We start from the raw sequence: 24,353 nt of genomic DNA on the forward strand, positions 1-24,353 counted from the left end.
CCAGTTGAAACTCAAAGAGCTTTACAGTGTCTGCCAGGTTCCAGCTTTTTTTATATTAATCACCCCAGATCTGTAGGCTGTTTTGTCTGTGAAAGCCGGCATGTACAGCAGGTCTCAAAGAGAAACTGAAAAAAACCTTCAAAATAACAGGATCTCTACCTGTGTTTTATTTTTCCCTCATATTTAAAGTTTATATATGGGCAGCTTGTGTTAGATGAACCTGTGTCACTGCACTTGAACAGGGACTTGGGGAACTTTGTGGTATCAGTGCTGAATGTCCTTATGGACGTAAGAATGGATCTTGATTCAACAAGTCTGCAGTAACATCTTTTGACATTCGCTCTGCTTTGCTTTGTTTTAATTAGATTTTTTAAAAACATGCTTTTAAAAGATTTTAGGAAATACACAACCATTTTTAAGTCCTGTTTTTTGCACTTTCGTAAATCTGAAGCAATCTTAGTGTTACAAACTGTCACTTTTTGTGGGTTTTTTTTTTTTTCTTCCCCTCAAGATTTTTATAGCAGAGATGGAAACAGTTGTTTGGTTTTTGTAAGGAGATTTCCCTGAAAATAACTTGGAATAAAATCTTTAAGGGCTTTAAATAATCATTAGATTTGCTACTTCTAAGAGATAAGAAATTCCATTTTAAGAAACCTCCTTTTTCCTTCTGTTCCATCTTACTCTCTCTGTTCCCCACACTGTTTTAACATTTCTAAGATAATTGTCTGTAATGCTTTTCCTAGGGAGTCTGCTGTTACCGACTTTGATAATGGAGGCACATGGATGAAAGCTGCTCTTCCAGCGCCGTAATACAGGGAAGTGTAATAGGTGTAATCACAGATGTACCTGAAATGCAACGGACAAAACAGAAACAGAAGCCCAAATTAAGAAACAGTAAACTTTGATTAAATTTAAATATTCATTAGGTAGCCAAACCAGATCTGGTTCACAAAAATATTATTTGCTTGCTGAGTAAAGGGAATGCTGAAATAAAACTGGTCTGAGAAACAGATATTTCATATCTGATTGTTACTGTCTCAGACACTCAGAAGCAACTTAAGAAATAATAATAGAAATAAATAAATCATAACACATGCATTCTCTTCTAGGTTTCTGTAAGCTAAGTCAGATGAGAAAGCTAATGCAGCCTCCCAGCACTGCAGCCATACCATTACAGCACATCAGTAAATTTCTTTGTGGAGGTCATACAGGCTCACCGCTAACCTTTTTTGTTGTTGTTTATCATCTTAACCTTTTAGCTTGCAGATCCATATCCTAAAAACACAGGATGAGATCAGCTATATGTAAAAAAACAAGTTACACTTTGTTTTGTTTTCCTTTTAACTGAAGAAAATTTGAATCCTACAGTGAGATCACAGATACTGTTCTAAAGGTACCGATAATTGCTCTGTTCCTCAGTGTGTGTATTTACATTTTATATCTCTCCCAGTTGGGAAAAACAGATTAAAATCTCCCACTAGTCAGTTTTGCTTTTAGACTCAGAAAGCACAGGTTTCCTGGGGTTGCTCATTGCAGTGTGCTATGTTGAAACTTGTTTCTTTTGCAGTCCATGGAAAACTATCTACTGACTGAAGGCTTCTCTACATAAAATTTAAATTTGTCCTCATTTTATACTTGTGACACTTGGAAGTCTTTACTTCAAAGTGATTTTGGTGAGAGGAGAATTCATTGCAGAGACTCTTCAAGGTTAAGTGAGCTGATTGAATTACTTCTGCTTTTACTTTGAGGCCTTGATACACAATATTTACCTTCCCGCATCTCTGGAAAAGATGATATCAATTCCTTCCACTGAAATATTTTTCCAGATAGTCTTCAGGTTAATTGTAGATTCAATCTTTTCCGGACCATCTAGCATGCAGCAGCCACCTTCTGGGTGAAAACCACAAGCATCCATCTCTTCATAGCCTTTGTTCTTCCCACACTGCTCAAGGATGATGATTGCTTTGCTGGATGAAGCCAGCCCAACGTGAACAGCAAGCTGTTTTTTCCCACCAGAGTGAATAACAGGAAATTAAAAATGAGACTTGTTTTTTGAAAACATGTAATGCAGGAGTGCCAAGCATTATGTGAAATACTGTCTTCAAGGTGGGAAGCCTTGCTGTAGCTCATGCTTCAAGATAGCTTTGATAAGAGATTATAAATGAGAACCAAATTGTGGTTTTTTTGTTTTTCGTTGTTGTTGTGTCTACTCAACTCCACACTTCAAAGCTGAAATTTTTTTCTCGTTTTTTTCCCTACCATTTACGTAGGTAGATGTATTTTTCTTTGTTCTGCATGCAGTTATACTGTTTACGTGGCACAGGATTAAAGTGGCATGCTAATTAATTTGTGCTCCAAAGTTGTTTGGAGCCTTCATCACCGTTTGTACAGTCACTGTCCAGAGCTGCCTGATACACATTGTGCAATAATCTTTTGGAGATCTTTCTAAAGATTTACCAAAAATATTATTTAGAAATGAAGGGGAAAATTGCCCAACGTTGTGACTACTCACTATTGGATGAAGAGTTGTCCATATCCTGAAGATTTGTTCCTTTGCTTTTTGGTAAACCACTGGTAGCTGCATGATACGAAGATCAATGTTTTTTCCAAGGCCTCTCTTGGACAGCTCCTATAGATACAAAAAACAAGCCAACAACTGTGATGGATGTGTAAGAGCAGTGGGTTTTTCAGTGTGACGTAGAAATCAGGCTGATTCAACTGAGCAGATCCGGAAAGCAGTGTGTCACTGCGTAGCCCTGTTGTTCCTTGCTCTACAGCGAGACCCAGTTCTGATGACAGCTCTCCGTTTTTATTAAAGGAAAGTCAGCTGTACAGAAGAATTTCTTAATGTCACATCCGTGTTGAGCCATGGTTGTATTTTCCAAAAGGGTGCTCAGCCTCCAGTGTGTGGTTTGTGCAATCCTGATGTGAACTGGCCCATGGGGAACCATGAAATACAGAATTTCTCAGAAAAGATCCACATCTAGTAGGCTTTGATATAGGTAAGCTGTTCCTCTGAAAGACAAAGTAGATAAACCTGAGCTTCTGGAGAGACACAAATGGGAGAGAATTCTCATTAGATGTCACTTGGATAACATTCCACCTGCTGTCCTGAACTTGCTTCTGAAAACCCTTGCTCAAAGTGAGTGTCAGCACAGTAGCATGTTGAGATAGGAGTTCATTTCTTTTTGATCTAGAATGTGTTTCCCCGATGAAAGAAGGAAATGTTATTTGTTGGAATGTTACTTCTTTGTTATTGAGTTGAAGTTCTGCATGGGGCCTTTTCCCAAAGGAAACAAAAATTACGCCCAGGACTGAGATAAAAGAAAAAAAAAAAAAAAAAGGCATCCTTTAAAACAGCAGGTTGGCTAGATGTGTGCAAGATGGTCTTGATAGGAGTCAAGGATGAGCATCATGTGGTGATGCCTTGAATTATTTTGTCAGTGGAACAGGGCTAATGAAGAAGCCATAAGCCTTTATGAAGAACGTAAATACTGCAGTGGCAGGATGCAGAAAGAATACAACTGAGACAGAAAGCTTTGTCCCAGTGAAGCGAAATGGTGGTTGAAAATCCCTGTTACATCTTAGTAGACCACTACAAAAAAGTGTACAAATTTTCTGAGTTTCTATGGAGGGCATGGGCAAGAAGTCACCAGCAACAGTATTTGATAGTCCGAGAAACTTGTAACTTTTTCAATGTCATTGTTTCCTCAAGCTTTCCTTTCTTACTAAGGATATTTGCGTGCATGGGGCTGAGTTTACTGGGAAATTTGCCCTTCAACACTGGCTTCCTATATAAACTGTTCCAATTTTCTTGTCAGCGGAAACATTGATTAGCTGTGCTCAATAAACTATTTGACACAAGCAAGGAAACAATGCCTGCAGGGAAGTAAACACATTTAGAGAACACTGCCAGCCTTTTTTTCCTCTGGGCGCTGACAGTCTTTGAGAGGCCATTGCATCATCTTGCTTAAGAATGCTGTACTGTGTCCTAGCGTCCAAAAAAGAAAACCCCAGCTGGTTCACAATTAGCATTTTATTTTCTCAAGCATTTTTAATTTTAACATTGAATGAGATTCTTCCTTTTTAACTATAGGACTTAAAGTGCTTGGCTATCCACAAGTTTAGAATCAGAAGACCCAAAGTTGTATAAACTATTGTAAGCTGTTCTTTCCTTGTGCTGTCTGGATTGAGGTTCTTGTCGCTCTCTGTCGTAGAGAAATGCAGAAATTCCTTTTGTGCAGGACAAAATCAGAAGCTGGCCAGTAGCCCAGGGTTGGGAATTTGTGTCAAAGGATGATGGTTGGTTCTGTCCTAAGGAATTATAGCACATTGTCAATAATGTGATTATTTTGTTATTCAGGAATCCTAAGCATGGACTTACACTCCATTACACCACATGTTGAGCAAACAGAACAAAAAAAAAGGTTGTTCCTTGTCTCAGCCATAATCAAAACGATTTTTACATTTAATGTGAGAATCTGAAGATGAGAAGGAACGCTGAATCCCACACTGGTGAATCAATTCAGTAAACAGCCTGTCTGCTGTAGTTGAGACAGCAAAGAAAACACTGAGAGACTATAGAACCTATGGAGAACTGCTTTTTATTTTTTATTTTTATTTATTTTTTGTATTTTTGTGGGAAAAGTGGTTCAAAAGAAAACAAAGTTGTTGCTGTTGGAAAGTCTTCCTAAAAGGAAAATAGAATCCAGTATTATCAGTTGACAACCTGGAGTTGTTGGTGAGTTGTGATCACAACCACAGCTCATTGGAGTTCTGGCTCATGCCCATGCATAGCCCTCTCCGAAGAGAAACGATCTGCACAGAGCAGTTGAGGTCAGAAGCAGTGGTTGTGTGTTACACTGAGTGTGACAAACAACCTCAACTTTTAGAAACTCCAGAACATTTCACAGATCTTCTTTGAGTTTTCACAGTTTTGGGTTGCCAGGACGTTAGGGAGTGGGGAAGTCGGTTGCATGTGTTAATTTTGTGCACCTCATTCAGAAAGTGGTTGATGCAGTAAAAAAAAAGTCTTTTTTTTCCTTTTAATCCTGCAGATAGCTCTTTAAAGTGTTAGAGATATAAGAAAGTTCCAGAACACAAATGAAAGAACTAAATAGCAACGTCTTATTTTCACAGATGATGAAACCAAAGCAGAGAGGGAGAGAGATTAAATGACACATTTCCAAAGACCACATGGTCAGCAGCAGAATGAAAAACTGCGAGCAGAGGTCTGATCCTTGTCTCCTGATATCAGACGTAGTTCCCAGAAGCAGTTGGAAATGTGACCTGTTGTTTGCACTAACAGTTTAATTGCTATGAATGCTGTCACTCAACTTACACTTGTGCCCCACTAACTGGGGAATTCGACCTTGATGGTAGGTTGCTCTGATAGGATATTTAGCTGCCAAGTGCCAGACGTAGGCTTCTGGAGGAAATATATAGCAATGGAGTTGGATCAAGGGGTGTTGGGTGGGACCATTGGTCTGTAAGATGGAATAAATGGTTCAGGAGATCTGAGATTCTGAGGGTCCCACGTGGTTCTGAAGAACACATCATAATAACTCTGTGTGATCTGTCTGCAAATGTGGTGTTAACTCTCAGTGTTGTTTTTCTCCAGAGAGAATGTTCTGCATTTCAAGAGTTAAGAATTGCTGGTGGAGCTTTCATGCATGTATCAGGAGGGTATTTCAGGTGAGTGCAGTTGTGAGAACCATGAAAAACTGAGTGAGGCAGGTTTCCAAGAGAGAATCTGTCTTTCTAGTGCTAGGCAACTATGTTGGGCCATGTGACAATGTCTGTAAAGGCCCTGAAGTTTTCCTCAACAACTCTGAATTGACAGGTTTGCTGGTACTTTCTGACTCTTCTGATTATCCCTTTCCCTAAACACTCAAGGAGCGCTTGCTAAGGAATGACGGATCCACAGTGATGCTGATGGGTGCTAAAAGAGGAAATGCAAAACAGTGCACTGCTGCACAGTATCAATAAGAAATCTAAGAACTCAGAACAAATGCTCTTCCTAAACTAACAGTGATCTGTAAAGTCTTAATATTTATCATCTGGTTCCTGAGGATGTCAGAGAAATCAGGTTTTCTGCTGACTGTGAGGGACTACATAGTTAGTTTGTAAGAGAAACAACATCATGCTAATTTTTTTGAGTGACCAGTAAGGGTATAAAAGGGATATTACTCTTGGAACAAGATGTGTGCGCACTGGATTGATCTTTGATCTTTCTTCCAGCAAGAAATAAGCTGTAGGAAAATTGCTGATCCTATCAGCAAGCCGAAGAGTGAAAGAGCATCTTACAGTGAAGGTGGCAACAGAGATCTTGAGGAAGCAAATGCACATAAGAGTGAGTGCTGCGCACAGAAGTGAAGGCATTGCTCTTTGGCAAGGCCCCATTCCAAGAAGCATAGAGGGAAGGCTATGCTTTGAGAATTATAACCTGAGACTCCCAATACATGCACTTCTACAGGAATTGGTATGTTTTGCATGTGAGGACTCTCCTGGAATGTGCTCTTACTTGAGATGATAGATATCAGTGCTGCAGCTCTGCAGCATCTCTGAGACTGCCGTGGCTTTTGATAAGAGTGCAGCTCAGTCTGAGGTAGTAATTAGGATAGCTCTGGGTAATACTATGCAACAATTAAGCCTTAGTAATCATGTTTAGTATGTAGCTCTGGTGTGGCTGCTCAGTACTTTGAGTGCACTCTTGCATGATTCTCAGGAAAGAGACTCCGCAGGAGGGCTTTATGTCACTTTAGTGATCCATGCAGTAACTCCAAGCCAAGTTAGGATTACTTTCAGATGTAAATTCTACATTTTGCTGTCTTTAATATATGTGCATAAGCTTCCTCAAGACCATTGGGCTCATATGAGCAAGGCTAATGGAACAATACCATGAGATTGCTATTTAGTATCAAAAAGCCTATCGAAATTCCAAGTACTTCCAGATTTGTAACAAATTTCCCTGAGTTGTCTGGATTACCCACCTTTGCCAGGGAATCGGAAACCAAAGCAGCATGGCCAGTACGAATACAAATTAATTCCTCACAGAGGGTGTCACATCAGAGAAAAATGGGTTTGTACTCTATACACAAGAACTGACATCTGTTTCATTATAGACTGCTGCAGTCCATGTTATATAACTTCCTGGCATAGCAAGTGCATGCCATTGTTACAGAAGACTCATCAGTGTATTTTGGTGTTGGGCTGTTTTGCTTGCAGATAAATAACATGGTTTCACTGGGAGGTGGGTGATATTGCATCCAAAATTAGAGCCAATGGGACCCAGGAAATAATGAGCAAGAATATTGTCAGCTGACAAATATTTGTGGTTTAAATCACCTCAAGTTGGAGCTGAGATAATTTATAGGTATTCTGTGATGACTGGAAAGTGGAAAGGTAGAACACAAGTGCTTTGTTTTTTTTTTTCTTTCTTATTAGCCCACAGGGATGACATCCCTCATGACTTAGGGTAGATAATAGATACATTTTTCCAAACAGCAGCTCGCACTTGGCGCTCCCCGTCCAGCAAAGCTAGAAGCCTTGGTCTTTGGAAATATTTACTAGTTCCTTGTTTATTTATTCATCATCTCTTGACTTGTCTGCACTTCATTTTCAAGACAGATCTTCAGTAGCTGTCACCTGAAATTGTAATACAGTTACAGTCCTGTAAGGTCACAGTCTTTCTATCACTACTAGCATTATCTTACAGCTGTTTTTTTGATTCCAATGTCCAGATCAATTAAAGTTAATTATTATGGGCTTATTCCATTTCCTCTAGTAGACCATAATCTCCTCAGTTTGTTTTGTATGTCTAACTTTCCATTTTACCAATATTATCTGTTGTGTTGCATATGCTTCACCAACATTCCAATTAGTTTTTATTACCTTGGTTGTTCTCCAGCTAGTTTCAGATTTCATTGCTAACCTTCTTTCTACTTAAGATTGATAAAAACTTGTGTGAAAGACCCTTTCACAATAACTCTGCTCATAAACACTTGAAGAAAGTAATGGAACCCAAGGAATGGCCATTGTCTGTGCCAGGAGATCTAGGGTCAAAGCTTAGACCTTAGGTGTAATTTGTGCATAGACTCGGCAAATCTCTGTAGTTGTTCCTAATGATTAAGTATGTATATTACGACCTTTCACACTTTAGATTGAGCTACAGTATTAAAGTATCAAACTAGTAAATCATCACCTTGGAGCATACAATGTCTTATCTACTAGGGGCGGGTGTTTGTTTTGTAGGGCATATTTAAATATGGAACTTATGCACAGCTCTTAAGATACACACAATTTAAAAAAAGAATAATTGTGTTCTGGGAAATCATTTATTTGTGGAAATTTTTGATACTGGCTACTCAATGTAAAGTCACACATTCTTATTTGAAAATAACTGTAACTGAAAAGTTTACGCTGAAAGCCAGGTATGCAAACAATGTTTTTATATAACCACCACCCTAGATTTGCTCTAATGCACATATTTAGGAAATAATCAGGAATATTCAGGACTCCATCTTAGACATGCTGCAGCTACTGATAGAATCAAGGTGTCTGGATTGGGGAGAAATCTGAATGATCTTGCTTTCAGTGTTAACTGCAGACTTTGCTGTCTTTTGAAAGTGGAAAGCAAAGCTAAGATGTGAAAACGTACTTAGAATAGACCTGCTTACATCCTGTGTTCCTGAAGTAGGCAGTAACAGCTTCATAGTGGATAAGAAGGAAATCACCTCACATAGGTTTACAGAAGGCAGAGATAACTTATGGCACATGCACTGACTGCAGACAAGGAACAAATGTCCGTTAGACTTCTAAAAGTGCTCTGAAAAAAACCTTGCCGATCACGTTCACTTCTTCATTATTTTCTTCCCTCTGTGTCTGTTCCAAAAGCTGCAGTTCTGTTTAGTAAGAAAAATTACTGTCTTGGAAGGAATGTAAAGCCCAGAAACAGATTGTCTTTGGATCTCCACAAAATAAAACACCTCCCTCCCTTTTTTTTTTCCTGCTTACCTTCACGGCTTCCCAGCTAGAATTAACCAGGTATTGTCTAAAGGGACCAAAACCTGAAAAGGAAAGAATGTGCTTTTAACTTATCCTTGCTCTGCAAGGTTAGATTAGCTGACAACTGGTATGTAATCACATGTTTGTACTTCAATATTTTTTGTTACAGAGGTTGATTTTTTTTATTTAATATATTATTTAGCCTCTATGACATTCAAGGGAAGGGTCAGCACTTTTTCAGATGTGCTGACATAGTAGCTAATCCTACAAGCCTTATGAGGTAAACTTAACTGAAGCTGCTAAATGTTTTGGAGCCAAAAGAGCCCCGTTCATGTAAGTGATGATTTGGGGAGAATATCATTAGCCACAGAAATATTAAACTAAATTGATTGGTGTCAACAATCCCAGGTCGCTGTCATTGTACCTTTCTTGCTGTGGAGAGCTCAGGAAGATGAAAGTACACGTCTGAAAGAGTAAAACTTGATTTCATTTAGTTTTACAATTTCTTTTGTGAGCTACTTTTTTATTTAACAAAAAGACAAAAATTGTTTTGATTTGGATGGGCATTTTGTCATCTAAAAGTTTGATGGAAAGCTCCCACTGCCTTTATTAATCTCAATTACTGCTCTCAGTCCAGTGTGTTGGAAAGTCTTAGACACTGGGCAGCAGGAAAACTGGTCTGTGAAATGGTTGTAGTGCTTTACACTTTAAATATTTAAAAATCCACAAATGGACAAATAAATACTGACAGTGTATGGTTACTCCTTTGCACATTAAAAGTTACTTGTATATGGGAATAGTTGAACTTACATTATTAAACTTTACAACAGCTTTAATAATTAATGATATATTTTAAGCATTTCTTAATTTGCTGATGCTTGTTTAATAACTGCTTGATCTTTTCTCTTTAATATGATGCAAAGCCTGGTGGTAGTTGTATTGCAATTGCTGCAATGATTTCCCTGGGATTGGGAAGCAGCACTCATTTCACATTGATAGTGAAGAAAAAAATCTCTCTGGCTAGATTTACAGAGTGAAATTAGGGAGACACTCACCCCATTTTGAAGCTGCAGTTGTTGTGCATGTTGGGGTACCTGCATGCGTGCAGAGTTATAACAACGCTATTAAATAATCTGGAGTTGAATTCATGCATCCCAGCTGTGGCTGTAAGAATCCACTGCTTGGGATAAATTATTCTATGTAACAAAATAAATGTAGGAGAGTTTTACAGTACTGAAATTCCTGCAAAAACTTCAAGAGCTAACAGGTTGAATATTATTACGCACTATATAATAAACTGGGCTCACTGCCAGCAGGTTTATATTACGAGCAGGTGAGAATGTGACAGAGGCATGCTGTGATAATCTCTGTAATAGCTTGAAGATGCACCTGTGTCTCTAATGGGACACACTAGACTAAAAGCATTTGAACAAGTATATTTCTGTACCTAAATGGCAATGTAAGGGGAGAAAAAACCTAACAAGGTGCTAAGAAGTGTGCCCATCAAGGGTACGTGCTATAAATATCATAGGGAGAACCAGGTTGTCAGCCTTTTAAGAGGTTAGCAAATACCTCTTGCTCTCTCCTGCACTCCCATTCATTTCAACTGCAGGTTTTTGGAGCAAGCCAAACTAGTTCTGCTCATCTTGGAGCTATTAAAAAAAAAAAAAAAAAAAAGTGTTTAATTGAAAACAGCAAGATGCAAATCTCTTTGATGTAGCTTCAACCTCGTTCCTGTGTCCTCGGTTGACCTACAGTGGAAAATTATCCTGCAACTCACATGTCAAGATATGTGTAATGACTGCCTTTAGATGAGCCAGTGGCAATGAGAGGGACAGCGAGTCGCAGCGTTCCTTAGGAGCTTTAACCTTTTAAAGCTAGTAGTCTCTAGCTGGTGGCTCTGCCACTGTAAATCAGCCAGCAAGAAAAAGAACAAATTCTGTCCCTTATGCTGCACATTCACACATGTTCTTTTGATATATTTAAAGTTAATGGTCTAGTTCAGCAGTGGTGAGGCAGCATCGACTGTTCAAATTTCTCTTACCTTGCCGTGACACTGAGACCCTGAAACTTGCCATGTGTGGTTCTAATTCTGGACACTGACTACGTGACATTGTGATGCAACCTGGTTTTGCTGCTTCAGAGCTCCTTTTGGGTAAGCTTTATCTAATACTAGCCTGCACTGCCTTGAGCTACGTGGTTTGGATCAGAGAGAATGTCAACAAAGATTAAAACATGGAGAGAATGAGCAACAAACCAAACTGGATGGCAGTAAAGAGGGCATGCTGCAGTTTGTTTCCGCTGACATGTATCTTAAGAAGGCACAGCAGTAAGTTATTTTCTATTTGGAATTGTAAGTATGACCGTTTGCTACTGTTTTTCCCTCCAGGGAACTGTTTATGACAGAGATCAAGCATGTATTCATACCATCTCTAGCTAAAAGGAGAAGAAAATAAAAATAAAAATCTTACCAGTCACAACCACAATGTTGGAATTTGAATCCATGCTCCAAAAGGTGAAATCTCATCGACTTGCAGTTCCAAACAGTAGTATCAGCATTCATGCATCTGTGGAAAACTTCCTCATCTGGGGCATCTATTTTTTGATTCAAACCGTTCTGAAGCATGCAGATTTCTATTGGATGAAGAAAGTGTTTTCATAAAGCTGAGATGGGTTGGGATTCACACCAGAGGAATGATTTCTGTCCCATGGAACTTTCAAAACAAATTGTTACACCTGCATATTAAAGGCAGCAGGTTACCTCAAGAACAGAAAAGGCTGCAAGAAACTTTTTGCAAAATGTCCAGCAATAAAATATCCAGCAATACTTTGCATCAGAAAACTGTATATATACAAGTAAGCAAAACTAATTGAGTCACTTTTAGTGTATGTCTGTGGATATTGTATTCTTATCACTGCTGTAATTCTCTTTAATCGTGAAGAACTACTGAGCTAAAAACACGTACCTCTGTTTCCACTCTATTCAGTGTTAGGGTTAGTTTCTTATTATCTATAAATACATAGAGGTAACTTTCCTGTTCTCCCTCACAGCACTTACCTCATTCACTCATCTTCAGCTTTATCTTACATTACTTATTAAACTCCCCAAGCTCCTTACACTTTAAAAATAAACATTAACAGGAAAATATGTATTTGCTAAAGCAAAATATTTACTTGGTACGATTGAATGGACAACACATAGCAAAACTTCAGTCCAAATTAAAATGTCAAAGGAAATCTTGAGGCAGTGAGTTTAATAGCTGGTGTGTCTTCATTAAACTGAAGTGCAAAAACCAATAGGGGGCCTGAAATCAAAACATATGCACATTGTCACTGCCCAAAACAAAAGCATATGAAAGTCCTCTTGGGAATTAGAACTATGTGGGCAGAGGGTTTTGCTGAGTCTTGTTTTGAGTAGGAAGTATGTGCATGTGTGTGAGAGAGAGGAGAGAAATAAACTAAGAATAGAAAGTTGCTGTGCATTCTCAAGAGAGATGGTAATTATGAGATCCTAAGAGAGAAAATCCCTGAAGAACTCTCCTGGATTGGCTGGTGGCCGAGCAATGTTTGGAGTTACAAGCTGCTTCTGTCCTTTGAATCCTCCTAAACTGAGAGTAATTTGTGGATTCTTTTTGATAAAATGACACTGATTCTATCACCCCTGTCTCTCCCTGGCTAATAGAGCTTGCAGAACTGACTTTTACTAGCCACTGAGGCTGAAGGAGCAGCCAGTAAACCAAATGGGAAACTGCAGCTTTAAATAAGGTAAAATTTACCACTCCCATCAGTGAATTGCATTTACAATTCCACTGTCTTTCTTTTTCCTAGGTCAATCAAGATGTGTTCATGCAGTTTATGTGTTTGCAGCTATGGGTATTTGAGGCGTGTGCCTGTTTGTTTCCTCATCCACAATTAAGAAAACAAGCCCTGGATATTTGAGAGCAGATCACAGACACAGCTGACTCAGCTCAATACTGTTTGTTTTTTTTCCAGCTGCATACAGATATGATTGACATGGTGTTCATCTTGAAGTGAGGAAGAAATGGAAGCAACTCAACTATGAAAATGCTGGTTATCACTCTTAGATGGAATACAGTGTCACAAAAACAGAGGAGACAAACATTTTGGTGTAAAGCTTGCTGTTCTCTATGGGTCAGTGCCCATGAAGGAGAAACAAACTCAGTAGAAATGGGAAATGGAAAAATGTTATAGCAATTTCACTGACATTTTTTTTTGAACAACGTTGCCTTGTTTATGGAAGTTCTTCTGCAGTTTGTTCTATCGGTGCATGCCTTGTGCTTAGCACCAATGGAAACCCTGAAATTGTATATGATTTTAATGTAGCCAACCTGTTGGGTGGCTGCTATCGTTTAGTTGTGCTGTTCTTGTAATATTAGCAAAATTCAGCTAATGTGCATGAACAGATTTTTTTTTTTTAAATTGTCTGCTATAGTTTAACACAGAGAAAAAGGACCTCAGCAGGGCAGAGTGTAACTTTCCATCAATGGGTCTCTTTTGTTCAGGCATCATCCACAGAGCACATACAGGATCACACAATTTAAGTAATTATTTATGAGATAGTATGCAAAATACTTAAGTAGGACCAACAGATTCCTTGGGCTTAATGGTAATATGTTTACCACTCCTGGTTATAAACAAAACCCAGCTGACAAGTCTTAGCTGGCCAGGACATTTTCAAGATGACGGTGAAACCTTTGGGCTGAGTGACGTGTGTGATACTGAGGGAATGGTGGAAGGTGCAAGGTTTCGAGTGGTCACAGGCATGCACTGAAATGCACTGATGTGCTGCACAGCGGCTGTGTGACTGAGCGTCAGAGCCGAGATTGCTCTTGTCCCACAGCGGAGGGCAATCCCGCTTTGTCTTATCGGGGAAAGAAAACACAGGTCTGCTTGGGTACGTTTTTACAAAAGTTTGAAGGGAAGATCAACCACGTGGAGTTTTCTCTTACAGCTCTGGCAGGAATAGAGCGTGCAACAGCAGCGCGAGCCGCCTGAAGAACTGAAATGTCGCTTCAAATGGACTGAAGCAGCGATATTCCCCGAAAGCTAAGTGCAGAGGTATGCTGATTTGTTTCGTTGCTGTTAAGGGAAGAAGCGAGCTTCGCTGCTCGCCAAAGGGAGCTCGCTCAGCCCTGGGGCTGCAGCCGGAGCCTCTCCCGCCCGCTCCTCCTCAGGCCACCCTCCCTCTCTGTCCCTTTGTTTCCCCGCCCGCACTGAGGGACGGGGCCGCACCGCCACCCCCGGCCGGGGCGAGGGCGGGCCGCGTGCTGGGAGCCCGCCTCAGAGGAAGTGATGGAGGCCGAGGGAGGAGGCCGAGCAGCCGCTGGTAAGAGGAGAGGGAGCGCGCGCGCCGGCCCGCGCGCCAGCCGGAGCCGCGCGCTTCGCGGCTTCCCCTCCTTCCCTCAGCGGCCCCCGTCTCGCCCGTCCCCTCGCGCCGCTCTGCTCCTCCGCCGGCAGCCGCCCCGCTCGCTTCTCCTCCCTCGTGCTCTTTGCACGTCTCTCACCCGCGGTGAGCTCCCGTCCCGCGGTGCCCCGTCCCGCTCGCAGCTTCGCGCCGCTGCGAAACGGCGGGCTCCCCGCGCTGCCCTCGGCGCCCGCCGCGGCGCAGTGAAGAAACGGCCAAAACGCGGCCGAAGTCGCGGGCCTTTCCAGGAATGCTTTGTCCCGTCGCCTGAGGTCATGGCAGGACGAGCCCCGGCCTTGGCGGCCGTGCTTCTAGAGGATCGCTGAGGTGAGGAGGGGCCTCAGGCGGCCCCGCTTGGGCTCCCCGTCCAGCCGTGCGGAGCTCGTGGCCCGACGGCTCGATGTGCGAGAAGCAACAAAGAGCAGGGAGAACACTGTCTAAGCACACGTATACGTCTTTAAGGCCAAACTGTGGGCTGTGTTCAAGTGCTTCCTCGGGGGGAAGCAGAGCACGGCGTCGGGGACACGAGGAGAGGCGAACGCGGTGCTTTTTGACCGCGGAGAAACAGTTAGCTGGGTGGTTTCGGTGTACAGAGGAGCTGCAGGAGGCTTTTTCCATTGTGCGTGGGTGCTCGGCCCTTCAGCGAACACTTTGTTAATCGCGAGATGGCTGTAGGGTAAGAAAACTCACTGTCTCTAATGATTAATTCTGGGGGAAGAAAACCTTTGCCCCTTTGCTTGCAGCGACCATTGATTTGGTGGTGTTTGTGGCAGCTGCCAAAGAGCCTCTGCCCAGCACAGCCCAGCTGGGAGAGCTCCTGATTGCATTCCAGGTGCAACAGTGAAGCAAACAGATTAGGTTAGTTCCAGGGTGGCATCACTTCTGGTGCCTGGAATCTTATTTTAGGACAAACTCAGTGCAAACTCTGTCACGGATTTCCAAAGCAGCCCAGTGTGTGAGGCGTCCTGGTTGTATTTGACTAGGAGCTCTTCCAGCACTCTCTGCGTGTGCACCATTTGTATAAGGGCCCATTGCATCCCCTCAGCTACCTTTTGCATTGCTTTCCCTCTTGCTCCTGTTTTATGCTCTTTCTTAATTTGTCACACCAGCAGGTAAATGGAGAGAAACTGAATTTTATCTTCTGAAACGTATTTTAAGTTGCTACCATTTATCTAAAGCACCTACTTCATCCCCTTCAGTAAAATAATGATGCTGTTCATTAGTTCCTCTAACTGCTCATGGCTAAATGCACTTGTAGTCAGAATGCTCTATTTTTTCCTCTCCTGCCAGCCACTTGTGGAAGTCAAACATTGATAATAATTGCATGTTCTTCTCTTCTCTTCTCTTCTCATTTTTAAATGCACTATCTCTAGATGAATGGGACTAGGTTTTTCACGTCCCAGCAAATGGACCGTTGGGTGCTTCAGGTACACCTACATTTTATTTTCCTGATTTCTTTATTCTCAAATGAAATGTTTGGAAGAGTTATTCCTCTCCTCTTTTGGGACAAATGTCATTGTTCGTAGCCATCATTTGAATTTTGACGTAGTTATTCAATTAATTGCATACCCATGTGTAACAATTGAATGAATATAGGTTGAGCATACAGCGCGTTTCACGAAAATACTGGATTCAACTATTAGCTTTTCTTGTGCAAAAGGTACTTTCCAGGTTATGTCTTCTATAATGAGGTCGTACAACTCTACATGATCTCAAGGTCATCTGTTCCTGTGGCTTTTTCATAAAGCAGGACTTGCAAGGTTATGATTCCAGAGCTGAGAAGTAGGTAGATGCCATGTGACAGACCCACACATCCAGCTTAACAACTGCACTAATGAAGTTTTAATTTTCCATCTGCCTTGATGTTAATCATTTAAAGTTTGCAGGTGTGAGGGCAGCACCCTGAAAGGTGGAAACTCAAAATCATGACAGTGTGGATGCACATTTAGAAAACCTACCCGAAGCTCTAACTTAGAGTCTGATCAGCAACTGTATTCCTTCAGCATAGCTAAACTCTCATCTATGGAAGAGAGAGCGTTTTACTCAGACTGAGGAGTATGCTTTTCTAGGAGGTAACAATTTCTAGAACCTTTTTACTTTCTGTGCCACAGGAAGGTAAGTTACTGTCACCTTGCTTTAACACAAACGCGTAGTTACGGCCCAGAAGGAAAGGAAACAGGTAATAAAATCCTTTCTCCTTGGAAATACTTTCCTAAAATAAAAAAATACACTCCAAATCCCAGCAAACAAATCTGAGTCTCTTTTCATAATAGTGTTTCAGCAAACATACACCTTCCCTAGGGGGGGGAGTATAAGAGAACAAACCACAAGAGAAAATCTTGCCTGTTTAAATTTCAAGGGGCAAGGTGTGTTGCCATTATGCTTGTGAGTGTGCTATAAGGACCTATGTAGAACACACTGCTGCGTATTTTCTGCACTGTATAAGAGCTGCACTCCAAGAATCTCACAAACATTTCTAGTGGCATGCACTGGTCACAGTCCTTACATATTGTGTTTGGAAAATGATTGGCAGACCCTCAGGTCACACGTATCCAAAGTAAACTGTGTCCTGCTCATTTTCTGAGTGGTCTGTGGATGCTTAAAAATGTTGTTTGTAACCTTTGAAACTGCTGTCTGGTGGCTGGTCTTTATAGTATTACCAACAACAGATGGCAAATGGCTCTGTTGATGTAGTTCTTGCTAGCGTTTCATTCCTGTGAAGTTCCACAGTCTCAAAGTCTCAGAAAATGCCTCCATATTTTTTCTGCGTAATGATTTCAAGCCAAACTAAATAAAAACATCTTATCAAATTCAGATTCCCATGGTGTCATGTGACATTTTTGTAATGATTGCCTTGCAGCAGTTTCAGATAAGTGCACGTTTGGTAGCAATTTAAGGCCTGTGTCCTTTAAGTAATGCTTATTAGTACGCAACAGATGCCATTTAGAAACATTATGCCTTTTAATAGGCTCTGCTTTTAGACTACATTTTCTCATTCCAGGCAGGCTGTGGATCAGGCAAGCTTGGAGGTATGCTGCTGCTTATGCAAAGCCTAAGTCAATTTTCTGCTCTGAAGTCAAGCCATGTGTTTTTCCTTGTTTCTTCCATTCTGGCCAATGCTGTCTGGTGTTTTTCCCCCCCAGTCATATCTTTGGCTGATTGTCAAGGCATTACAATCAAAACCTTTTGCATTTTTAACCACCATCATCGGTTTCTTTTGTTCTTACAGAAGGGTCTGTGTAAACTGAATTGAAACAATCTCAGCTTTACTATCATGAGCACAGCAAGCGTGGAGTTAGCTCTCTATTGCCAGCCTGTCCTTCCTTCTCTGCTTCTGTCTTCTCCCAAAATGAAATAAAGGAAAAAGCAGAACCATGCTGATTTTGGAGCACTTTCAAAGACATGTAAAACAGCTGACACAATGGCACAGAGAAACAAGAAAGATGTTTGCATATTTTCTCCACTACATGCAGCTGTTTATTAAAGCAAGAGGTTCCAAGACAGACTGAGAGGCTTGTGATAGCTAGTGTAGGTGACATATTAATTTGCAGCTGCATAATAAATTTACTAATGTGTAAATTACTATGGTAGAGAAGGTGTTTTTTTGTTTCCTTTTTATTTTGCTTAAATTAATTGCTTTATTTTGAGATTAATCTGGCAGTACAAATTAGTCCTTGTAAGTAATTTGGGGGAAGGCTGCTGAGCTGTCTTAGGTAGACTTATGTGCTCTACTGATTTCTCAGGTATACAGCATTTGCAACTCAATCTATGGGGGGATCTGAAACAGAAAATCTGTCTGGTTGTCTCATATTTTCATTACTGCATTATTTTTGTGGGGAACACTGTGCTTCCTGATGGTAGACCGTGGCTTTCAGGTATCCTACGTATACCACCCGTACTGGCAGTTTGTATGCAGTGAAGGTAAAGGCTGCATGTAGGCCCTGTGGTGTTATGTTCCCCACATGTGCTTTGAGTGATGGTAGTAACAGGCAAATGTCATTAACATGTCACTTAAACTTGAGTCCTGGTGCCAATTTGTGAGGGTGGCTGTTTCAGTAGTAATTTTAAAGGCTCTCCTGTCCTAAATTGCAGATATTTTCTGAAGCTGTTGTAGCTGGCAATCTGTCTGGCATCTTCCCATGGGATGAAATCATCTTTATGCTAGTTCGTTTTCCAAACTGACTTGTCATTTCTTACCATTTCACTATTCCTTGTTTATCACTACGTGAGGTGTTATCTTCCTCTCTTCCCTTATATTAGGGGATGACTTCTAGGCGTTTTGTGTCCTCCTCTCTGCCTTCCATCTTTGTAAGGAATTAATGCTATCACACTTGAACTGGTAATTCCTAAAATCTCTTCTGTTGTTCACTGCAACTTTGCTGTCATTTTTCTTCAATTCAGCCTCTTTGAATAACGAATGTACTTCAGAGATACATTCCAGTGTCATTTGGGGCCTCCCATTCTTTGACAGTCAAATTCTAATTTGAGGTCAGGCTTAGAAATATGAATTTCTGCTGGCACAGCTATTTTGGCTGTGGGTATGATAAAGTGAGATGTATCAGTGGCAGAGCTATACAGGAAAAAGCCCCTGGTGTGGACACAGTTGATGAGAACAACTTCATTATTTGTTTGCATATTTTGTTTAGCGGTGGACAAATAATCAAGTTGCCAAACTCAGAGGTTTTTTTAGATATCCAAGAAAATCCTTACCACTGTTATCTCCACAGCCTTCAGTAGTTGCAGTTAGACTTGTGCAGGAGCATATCTGCCCATTTCTTGGTTGTATGGAAAACAGTACCTATAAAGAACCTAATTCTGATGTCCAGAGATTCAGAGGTTTTAGCATCAACCTCATCCATTTAATGAAATGTCCCTGACAAAATCCCTGTGTGAACTGCAACCTTAAGGGTTTTATTCACTACAGCCCTGAATGTCACTTCACGGCTGCGTTTTCTTTGGGTTATTCTGTAAGCTCTACCTCTTCTTAGCATTGATGTTCTGTGAAAAAGAGAGTTAGGTGTGCAGCAGTATGAATTTAGATACATCAGAGTTACAGCTGGTAGCACTCCCATGGTATTGCAGCTCACTGCAGTATTTATTTATGAAGTCCGTTTGCGGGCCATAATGTCTCAGCTTTTTTCAGTCACATTAGGTTAGAGCTTTGTGCCAAGCCAGATGTGCATTTTGTGTGTTAAATGCCAGGAGTAGCCTGTTTACATAGACGTGTTTTAATTTCTCTGTGCTGTGAACTGGGTGTGACTTTAGTTTTTTAATGTAGCACTGCTAAAAATCTTTCTGAAGGGAAATTCACGTGGATGAAGCCTGTTTGAGGAATGGGAGCACTGTGGGTTAGGATTGTTCAGCACCATTTTGTGATCCCTTCAGTGTACACTTGCTTTCCTTGATTTGAAAGCATATTAAATGACGTGCTTTCATCCAGGTAGTTTTCCAAAATAGCTAAATAATTAAACCAATTATTTATTTCATTTGCCTATTTCCCCCCCCCTCCATTTCATAAATTGCAGATTACTGTGACAGATTTTGGAAACTAAATGAGATGTGCACACAGACCCCAGTCACATCACGAGGTTCTGATGGCCTCTAAAGCTCCTTGAGGAAAGTGGAAATTGAAACTGTTGGACATTTTTTCAGAGTTAGGCTTGTCTGGTCTTGTTTGGTCTGTGCTCATGTACATTCTGCTAAATTTATGTGGATGCTCTGAGCTTTTTTCTTCCCTTTTCCTAAATTAGTAGTAAAAATGTATTAGTGTAAATGGGATGGCTAATCTGACAGCATCCTGCAGTTGGGATGCTTGATGTTTGATCTGCTCTGCGTTTGAGTGACAGGATTTGCTATAATGATACGTATAGCTGCAGCTGAACTCATATTTAAACTTTGGTTTCTTGACTGAGAATGCAATTAGGATTATTTCCCTACATTTCTGCCTTCGTTTCTGCATTTCACAGCAGAAAATTATCTGCAGTCAGAAACTTGTATTTATTTTATCTCCTTTCATCATTCGAATTGTGATGGAATAAAGATTAATACCTAAGCAGCATTTTGGAATCAGACATAGAAACATGCTAATGCCAGTGCAGGTTTCTTCATCCTTTGTGTTCTGAGTGTGATTGCTCTATTTGTAGTGGTGAAAAGTGATGCAGTGGGGAAGAGCACTGTTTTCATTAATGATATACAGCATGTGGTTAAGGGCTGCCTTGCCAGGTTGGCCAAATATCACACCACAGCATTTGCCCATTAGCTCCATTGCCATCACACACTGTGATGAGACTGCAGTTTCACTTCCACTAGAACTTGGGTTTTTGACATGAGCTTGCTCGATGAAAGTCAGGATATGAGAGTCAGGTTCTGCATGTACTCCTGGGAGCATGCCAAAGACCTCTTCCTTCCTTTGCAAAGTTAAACAAATATGGCTGTCTAATGATAACCACATGCATGGCTCATTGGAAGGAGTGGAGGAGTTGGTGTTAAGCACTGCTGTTTACCAGAGCTCCTGCTCCAGTGAGAGACTAGTGGAAAGTGCTTCTGTGACATGTACACAAAATACAAGAGCAAGAGCTGTTGTCTTCAGGTCCCAGAAGCGCCGTGGCTGTGCTGCTGTAGTGGAGGTGGCAGCCCACAGGAGAACAGAGATTTATGCTACATGATTTCTTTGACTTTTTATGTTGTGACTTCAGAGAGACTGATAAGAAAAACGTCACAGCCTTTTGAAGTGGCTGATAAGATACACTTAACAGCTAAGAAATGAGAGGAAGATGAAGTGATTTGTTGGGTGCCACAAAAACGCACCTGTGGTAGGAGTAAATTGTAGGGGCTCTGGTTTTAGTTCCCTTATTTAATTACATTCTCTTCTGGGAATTGATACGATACGCAGACTTTTTGTGTTGGTGTACATATGTTTGTCACATATTGCAAAGTGGTTTTTAATTAAAGAAAAAAGTGGAAAATGCTTCTTGGACAGCAAAAACCCATGATACTGTCAAAAGCACTTAAAATCTGCTGAAGTGTCGGATTTTTTAATTTTTTAATTTTGAATTGTAAAATATATTGGCATGCAAATAAAGCCAATAAATAAATAAAACCAGTGCTGCTATTGCAAACATTACAAATGGCAAAATTGAATAAAATATGAGACTAAAAAGTTAGAAATGTTGAATTGTTTTTTTCTATCTTTTTGGCTTCATTAGGAACCACGCTTCTCATTACACATAAATGCAGTGCAATTAGCAGAAATAGGTACAAATGGGTGCACAGTGCAGACAAATGGTGTGGTGACTGATGGCTGTTCTGCAAACACACGTTTCTTAATTGTTCCCTGTGTTTGTGGAACATGAAAAAGTAGTTGTAGGATAAATGATTAATTCACGTCAGACATAATGCTTGTTTCGTGCTCCATCCACAGTGAGGGTGATGTATTTTGCTTTACAAATCTGGCTGCGTCTTAAATGCTCTTATGAATTTCTAAAAAGCTCTTTTCAACTCTTCCTTGGAAATAGCAGCTCATCTTCATTTGTCAACCCAGTGATGGGTCTAGTCTGAAATCTCTGTGTCACCAATGTGATGGACCCAGTATTGATAAGCTACATATGAATACAGGGAAATTTTTAGCTACAAATTTGTCTTGTTTAATAAGTGATGCATTGGGTTCATGATCAAAAGGAACTGAGTATATGCAGTAGGTACTAATATGAGATTTACGAGAGCATTTAAAACATCTTCACAAAGAGATGGAATCGATTGTCCCAAATTGTAACTGATCTGCTAGGCAGTGACAGAATGGTAAGGCTGATAAGTAGGGTTCTAAAATGACTGGTCTAGTCAAAGAGAGCCTGAGGAGTGGGATAGGGATTTCAGCTGCTGGAGCATCACATTTATGTAAGCCTACAGTTATCTGAATTCGAGTTAAATTATTTCTCTTACAATATAGAGTTTAGTTGCAGGGGATGTGGAAGAATTGTCAGACAGAATCAGAGTTGAAGTATTTCATTTACCTTTGGGCATTCCTGCACTCTGCAGTTTCACTTGTGGAATTTCACATCCAAGTGTGTGCACCATGTGTTTTCTATTGTATTGAGAATAAATTCTTTTGCCCGTGGAAAAATATTTCCTGCTTACTTCAACTGATCAGATGACAGTCTTGTTGAATCTGTAATGATGAGGGTCTGTCTCTAGTCTACAAAAATAATTTTCTAGTTCAAGATGGAATATTGCCTTCTGTTTTGTGATTCCAGTCTTTATTTATCTACTCAGAGCAGAACGTAAGAATGTTAATCAAATCTATCTGGATTCCCACATATTGATTTTTTTTTTAATCTTAATTGAAGAGAACTTCATCTGACTTCTACCCCTACAAGAAAAATATTTGTCCACTTCATGGAACGCCCATAAAATTCATCTCTCTTCTCTGGAGAAGATGAAAAACCCTTGGTTTAGGGATCAGAACCGAAGCAAAGGGCCTTGGTTTACGTGGATTAGTCAAACTGTGATGTTTCAAGCTGAGGTACATATGGGTGCTGGAGTTTGGTGTCCCGTAAGGATGACTGAGTATGGGCAGTGCCTGCTTGCTGCGTCGCTGTTTGTAGCTGCAGCTTTTCATGTCGTATATCAGATTCATAGTGCAAATTGATGGACATTATTACCAGCGTGAGAGGAAATGCACTTACATGCGCAAGCTGAGAATATGGCCCAGACTACTCTGCGGGAACAAAAGAGAGCAGAATTACCATCTCAATTTTTGCTTTAAAATCCATTCTTCGTGCACAAAATCAAATTGCAGCCATTCAGTTTTCTATTTTAATTATCTCTAGGTAGGTTTTTTTCAGTGGACCTGCATCCGCTTCTTCCTCTGTTACCCTGAGTGCTGGAACCCCACAAGACAAAGGCTGGTACCCATCTGTTGCCTGCAAACCCCTCCTTATCATGCAGTTGTAGGAGCAGTCTGTATGATGCATTGACCAACGTTGGCAGCCACTACATTGTGAATACCTGGAATCCCTGTAACGCAGCAGGCCTCCGTTCTAAATTTACTCTGCTTCTGGTTTATGGCCCTTCCTCTGTGGCTGCAGCAAGAGGCCCCTTCTTTATGACTCACCCTCCCACCCCCTCCGCTCCCTGCTCCGATGGTAACCCTTTGTGCACATGGCCTGGTGGAAAATGTGCTCGCTAGGTGCTGGCTGATTGGCTGCAACAACGTGCTCCTTTGTTGTCGCTGGGTAAGATCCAATTTGAATGAGATCTGTAAAAGGGCTGTGCTTGGGACATTGCAATTTTCGTATCTCAGGATGCTGGCAGGGGCCTCAGACTGAAGCGCTCGCAGGAGAATAGTGCTGCTTTCCTTCAAAGCAAATTTAAATTATTTTGCTGTTGATTTTGGAGACTTTATAATGCCCTGTTAGCCAGCAATAATTATTGCTATGATCAAATGCCTAATAATAACAGTTAGACTATGTCGGGGTTTTTGTTTTTGGTTCCATAGACAAAAAAAAGCATACAAAAAGTATGTACACAGAAGAGGAAGTATAACTTCTTCACTTTGTTCTGGGGAAAACTGGGAAGCACAGTTGATGTAAGCAAAATCAAGCCAACTCTGTGATCCTTCTACTGCCTATGACAGCTGTACAGTAGAAGTGATAAGTGCACATGTGTGCAAATTTTGGGTGGATGTTCACAGAATCTGGCTTTAGTACAACTGACTTCTTCAGGACACTCTGGGGTACCGGAAGTTAGATGCCTGCAACGTGTTGTCCTGGAGGATCCCCCCACCTCCTCCTTTGATTTCCCCTTTGTTGGAACGTGTGCTCCTAACTCTGACATTTTCAGAGTATTACACAGGAAAGCCAAGTTAAACGGCAGTCTAAAAGCAATTTTTGGAGAAAAAATAACTTCTGTGGAAGGCTGAATTAAT

General features: G+C 40.8%; 2 protein-coding genes and 1 long non-coding RNA gene across 5 annotated transcripts in view; 2 read left to right on the plus strand and 1 right to left on the minus strand.

Moving 5' to 3' along the window:
- Positions 1–321: 321 nt before the first annotated feature.
- PGPEP1L (pyroglutamyl-peptidase I like) lies at positions 322–14,605 on the minus strand. Of its 3 annotated transcripts, XM_042824261.1 has the most exons (6): positions 14,532–14,605; positions 11,478–11,742; positions 9,016–9,068; positions 2,513–2,629; positions 1,770–1,999; positions 322–846 (listed from the first exon to the last, which is right to left on the minus strand). In XM_042824261.1, exons 2-6 carry the CDS (start codon positions 11,509–11,511, stop codon positions 678–680), a joined length of 603 nt encoding a protein of 200 aa, XP_042680195.1. In that variant the 5' UTR covers positions 11,512–11,742; positions 14,532–14,605; the 3' UTR covers positions 322–677. The 3 variants fall into 3 exon arrangements, 2 of the variants coding, with proteins under 2 accessions (XP_042680195.1, XP_042680196.1); XM_042824262.1 differs by lacking the exon at positions 14,532–14,605 and having other exon boundaries at positions 11,478–11,925; XR_006169849.1 differs by lacking the exons at positions 322–846; positions 1,770–1,999; positions 2,513–2,629; positions 14,532–14,605 and adding an exon at positions 7,170–7,647 and having other exon boundaries at positions 11,478–11,514.
- On the plus strand, positions 5,290–11,856 carry LOC122163202. Its single transcript, XR_006169850.1, has 3 exons — positions 5,290–5,378; positions 5,621–5,694; positions 11,396–11,856. It is a non-coding gene; the product is annotated as an uncharacterized LOC122163202 (long non-coding RNA).
- LOC122163200 (protein FAM169B-like) overlaps positions 14,274–24,353 on the plus strand; it is a 34,719-nt gene continuing 24,639 nt past the window's right edge. The window contains exon 1 of the mRNA XM_042824260.1: positions 14,274–14,353. Within this exon, the coding sequence (XP_042680194.1) occupies positions 14,320–14,353 (34 nt within the window). The 5' untranslated portion in view covers positions 14,274–14,319. The remainder of the gene's footprint in view (positions 14,354–24,353) is intronic.

The sequence above is a fragment of the Centrocercus urophasianus genome, unplaced genomic scaffold, assembly GCF_019232065.1.
Source record: "Centrocercus urophasianus isolate 14NV4802_14NV808 unplaced genomic scaffold, USGS_Curo_1.0 seq_23, whole genome shotgun sequence".
In the NCBI taxonomy this organism is placed as follows: Eukaryota; Metazoa; Chordata; class Aves; order Galliformes; family Phasianidae; genus Centrocercus; species Centrocercus urophasianus.

Coding starts and splice junctions, on each gene's coding strand:
- PGPEP1L (XM_042824261.1), bottom strand. CDS start 11,511: ATGGATTCAAATTCCAACATTGTGGTTGTGACTG. Junction 9,069..11,477: donor CAACATTGTGGTTGTGACTG/GTAAGATTTTTA, acceptor TTTCCTTTTCAG/GTTTTGGTCCCTTTAGACAA. Junction 847..1,769: donor TTTTCCAGAGATGCGGGAAG/GTAAATATTGTG, acceptor GTTGCATTTCAG/GTACATCTGTGATTACACCT.